Below are 5,000 nucleotides of genomic sequence, written 5' to 3'. Positions count from 1 at the left end.
GTGACGGCCAGACAATGGCTGTTCATGAATCAGCATGTACACTTATAGACTTCCCAATCACCCCAACCCTAGCTCACAATGATGGTGAGGTTGCAGACACAACAAGACACTCTAGAGCTTTAGAGGGTCTCGAACTCCTGTCAACCAGATTACCAGGTGGGGAAGTTTCCAATAGGCTACCACAACACTGGTATTAAAGTTAAGACTAGTATTCTAGTTAATATTTTTTTAAATAGCTTGTAAGATGTGTAGTCCCTAGAGTACACATCATGTGGTCTACTGTATGCACTACTTAGGGTTCTGATGTCTATCATATTGAATATACATATGCATACACACACACACAAACACACATATATATTCATATATACATATATATATATATTATATATATATATATATATATATATATATATATATATATATATATATATATATGTATTACGGTATATATATATATATATATATATATATATATATACATATAAATACCACACACACACATACACACACACACACACACACACACATATATATATATATATATATATATATATATATATACATATATATAAATACATATATACATATATATAAATAAATATATATATATATATATAGATATATATATATAAATATATCTATATATATACATATATATATAAATATATATACATATATATATATATATATATATATATATATGTTATATATGTATTCACCATACACTTTTATTCTCTTTCAAAAGGGTGGCACGAGAAGAGCACATCTTGCCCGTTCCACAAAAACTCTCATTCTTGACTCATTAGATACCATGTTTCATCATCGGAAGGGTGATCCAGGACCTACCAACCACGAGCTAAGTGCTGTACCATCCAACCAAGGGCACCAAATGGCTCCTTCTCTCCTAGACGTTGCCAAGAAACTCCTAACATGGTTCTAATAACTCATATTAAAATAAAAACTCGAGCCAAAATTACTTCAATGAAAAAAATCCGCTGCAATTTCAGTGTTTTCCAAGACAGCAAAGATTAAGAAATAATGTCTGTTATTAATCAGGTCTTGGAAACACGCGGTCATATTACTTTGTTTACTTATTTCGTATCCCTTTCACAAGTGCAAGATTACTCCATTTTCTCTAACGCTGTAATGTTGTAATTTGATAGTTTGTCTTCCTGCTATACAATAATCATACGTCCTCCTTTTCAGGATGGTGTATATATATATATATACATATATATATATATATACTTTATATATTTAGTGTATTGAAAAGAAGCTTGTATGAAAATTATTTTGTTATGGGAAAATGTACAAATTATATACATACGCGCACACACACACACACACACATATATATATATATATATATATATATATATATATATATATATATATATATATATATTTATATATACACATATATAATATATACTGTACATACATATAAATACACATAAACACACACATATATATATACATATGTATATACACAAACATTAAAAACACTATAATATATATATATATATATATATATATATATATATATATATATATATATATATATATATATATATATATATATATATACATAATATATATATATATATATAAAGATATAATTATCAAAACTGCCAATACGTCCCAGAAACGAACGCTTCACGGCTATGTTAATTCTATTTGCAGTAATATTCAACATCCTATCCAATTTCTCTTCCCCATTCGTCTCCTTTATTCCATTTCTTCTTTTGTATCTTAAACTGTTGACAAACAGACGTGACACCAATGCGTTTGTCTACGATTATCAATACTCCCTCGCAGCTCAGAGAGAGAGAGAGAGAGAGAGAGAGAGAGAGAGAGAGAGAGAGAGATTATTAGGCATCGATTGATACAAGATACATGGCTTCTACTCTGTAGAGCGTTAAAGAAGTCATTGATATGCTTTTGATAGTCGCTTAAAGGATTAAAGGTCGCTCATGAATGGCATAGGCAAGGGACAGTGACATTGCCCTATCAAGCAGGACAATGCCCTTGAGACTGACCATATATACATATGATCCCCGTCTAAGCCTCCTCTCCACCCAAGCTAGGACTAAGGAGGGCCAGGCAATGACTGTTGATGACTCAACAGCTAGACCTATAGGCTCCCCCAAAACTGCTAAGCTAGGACTAGGGAGGGCCAGGCAATGGCTGTTGGTGACTCGGCAGATAGACCTATAGGCTCTCCCAAAACTGCTAAGCTAGGACTAGGAAGGGGCAGGCAATGGCTGTTGATGACTCAGCAGATGGACTTATAAGCTCCCCCAAACCCGCCATTTTTAGATCATAAGGATAGTGAGATTGCAGCGATGAAAGGAACTAACGATTTTGAGCTGGACTCGAAGCACAGCCTGGCGATCACCAGTCATGGACGTTATCACATCGGCAACTACAACCCAACTAGGAGCTTCGTGAATTGACATTTAAATGTATGTGTAAAGATTATCGCTTGCCAGTACCCATGAGACGAGCACTCAAATCCTTCAGTATGAAGTTGCATGTGTCGATATTCCTTCAATGAAAGTTAATCATTTCTATCAGAGAGGTAACCAAAACAAAGAGGGACATGGATTTTATAATCTCTCTCTCTCTCTCTTTCTCTTTGATCTATTTATCTATCTATCTATGTCCATGGTCCGAATGCGCAGTTAGGAATGTCCTTAGTAAAACCGCTTCTTATTATTCTCTGATGTAATTTGATCCTACCTTTATTCTTATTTAATTATGCTTGCTCTCTCTCTCTCTCTCTCTCTCAATATACCACAATAACCAACAATTGTGTTCTTTTTTTGTTATCAGTATTTACATTACCTCTCTCTCTCTCTCTCTCTCTCTCTCTCTCTCTCTCTCTCTCTCAACATACCACAATAACAAGCAACTATCTGTTCCCTTTTTTTGTTTGTTGTCAGTATCTACACACACACACACTCTCTCTCTCTCTCTCACTCTCACTCTCTCTCTCTCTCTCTCTCAACATACCACAATAACCAACAATTGTCTGTTCCTTGTTTGTTATCAGTATTTACATTATCTCTCTCTCTCTCTCTCTCTCTCTCTCTCTCTCTCTCTCTCTCTCTCTCTCTCTCTCTCTTTGTATAATAGGGTGCGAGGAATGACCTTTTGATCATTTACTAACCAATTGAATATATGCTCGACACAAGTGATGTATATTCAGTCGACCCAAGAATTGCCTTTGGCGGAGCTGAAAGCAGAAACGTCATATGAATTTCAATGGACATTCTACAATCTACATCTTAAATAATTCGGGAAGGGAAATTAACGTGGCTGACATGTTAGTGAGAGAGAGAGAGAGAGAGAGAGAGAGAGAGAGAGAGAGAGAAGAGAGAGAGAGAGAGAGAGAGAGGTTACTTATTGGTAGTGGTTCTAGCGAGAGAGAGAGAGAGAGAGAGGGAGAGAGAGGTTACTTATTGGTAGTGGTTCTAGAAAGAGAGAGAGAGAGAGAGAGAGAGAGAGAGAGAGAGGTTACTTATTGGTAGTGGTTCTCGAGAGAGAGAGAGAGAGAGAGAGAGAGAGAGGGAGGGAGGGAGGGAGGGAGGGAGGGAGGGAGGGAGAGAGAGAGAGAGATAGAGAGGTTATTTATTGGTAGTGGTTCTGGAGAGAGAGAGAGAGAGAGAGAGAGAGAGAGAGAGAGAGAGAGAGAGAGAGAGAGAGAGAGTTGCACAAACCGCATTCATAAGAATGGGATATAAGAACTTAAAATAGATACTAAAGCCAATTCAATATTGTTGGGGAATAGATATTATTTGTAAGATATTCAACATTCTAAGTTTGATTTTTCCAGTATAAACTTAGAATGTTTTATTTTACTAAGTAATGAATTTTTGGTTGTTCTTCTATAATGTTCATGTGGTTTCCGACAGCAAAAATAACATAATTAACGCCTTGTCCTTTCTGATTTATTCTTGCTTGACAATAAATACCTTATTAAGCCTCTCTTCAAAAAGTCTAATTTTCTTATTTCATCAACAATGGTCTATTGGAAACAACAGCCTTGCCTCGCAATATGAGGGTCGGGAATTCAAGACCGGCTTAAGCCCAATGGTTTCTAGTACTGTGTGACCTCACCGTCAGTGTGAGCTAGGAATGGGGAGTTTGGGGGAGTTATCATCGACCATTGCCTGTCCCTCCCTGGTCTCAGCTTGGGTAGTGAGGGGGTTGTAGGTGCTTTTCATATATCTATACAGTCGGTCTCTAGGACATTGTCCTTTCCCTGGCTTCTGCCTCTCACGATGGGACTTTAAACCTTTAAGTAACTTTTATCATTTTCCATAATTCTTTCTAAAGAACATGTGGGCCTTTAAACCTTTAAGTATTTTTATCATTTCCATTATTACTTTTCAAAGAACAAGTGGGCCTTTAAACCTTCAAGTAACTTATATCATTTCCCATCAGTCCTTTCCAAAGTACATGCGGTCTTTAAACCTTCAAATATCATTTATAATTTCCATCATTCCTTCCCAAAGTATATGTGGGCCTTTAAACCTTCAAGTATCATTTATCATTTCCCATCATTTCCTTTCAAAGAACATGTGGGCCTTTAAACCTTCAGGTATCCTTTATCATTTCCATCATTCCTTTCCAAAGTACATGCAGACCTTTAAACCTTTAAATAACCTTTATAATTTCTTAAAAAACTAATTCAAACAAGAAAACGAAGAACAAATAAAAGCGGACAACAAAACTGATTCCATTCTGTGTCTCAGCTCAGCCGCTAGATTTCTCTCCACGAGCTAATGGCAAACCTGTCTCTCCTTAAACGAAGATTTATTAACGAGCCTCAAGATCTTAGGAACGAGGAGGGGGGGGGGGGTGTTAGGAGGATTTCTAAAATTCGCGAAATACAGGGAAAAGACGAACCGACACAACAGAGGAACCAAACCAACGGTACGATATCGATAAACAGAAGGGTTGTGGTGGCCCAAGTGGTAACGTGTCAGACT

General features: G+C 36.2%; 1 protein-coding gene across 1 annotated transcript in view; it reads left to right on the top strand.

Moving 5' to 3' along the window:
- Positions 1 to 5,000, top strand: part of LOC137617736 (glutamate receptor 1-like) — a 111,770-nt gene that overhangs the window by 11,440 nt on the left and 95,330 nt on the right. Inside the window, exon 2 of the mRNA XM_068347733.1 lies at positions 749 to 936. Coding sequence (XP_068203834.1) covers positions 749 to 936 — 188 coding nt within the window. The remainder of the gene's footprint in view (positions 1 to 748; positions 937 to 5,000) is intronic.

Source organism: Palaemon carinicauda, chromosome 23, assembly GCF_036898095.1.
Source record: "Palaemon carinicauda isolate YSFRI2023 chromosome 23, ASM3689809v2, whole genome shotgun sequence".
In the NCBI taxonomy this organism is placed as follows: domain Eukaryota; kingdom Metazoa; phylum Arthropoda; class Malacostraca; order Decapoda; family Palaemonidae; genus Palaemon; species Palaemon carinicauda.
The sequence above is the reverse complement of the archived record's forward strand: the minus strand, read 5'-3'. Positions and strand labels throughout refer to the sequence as shown.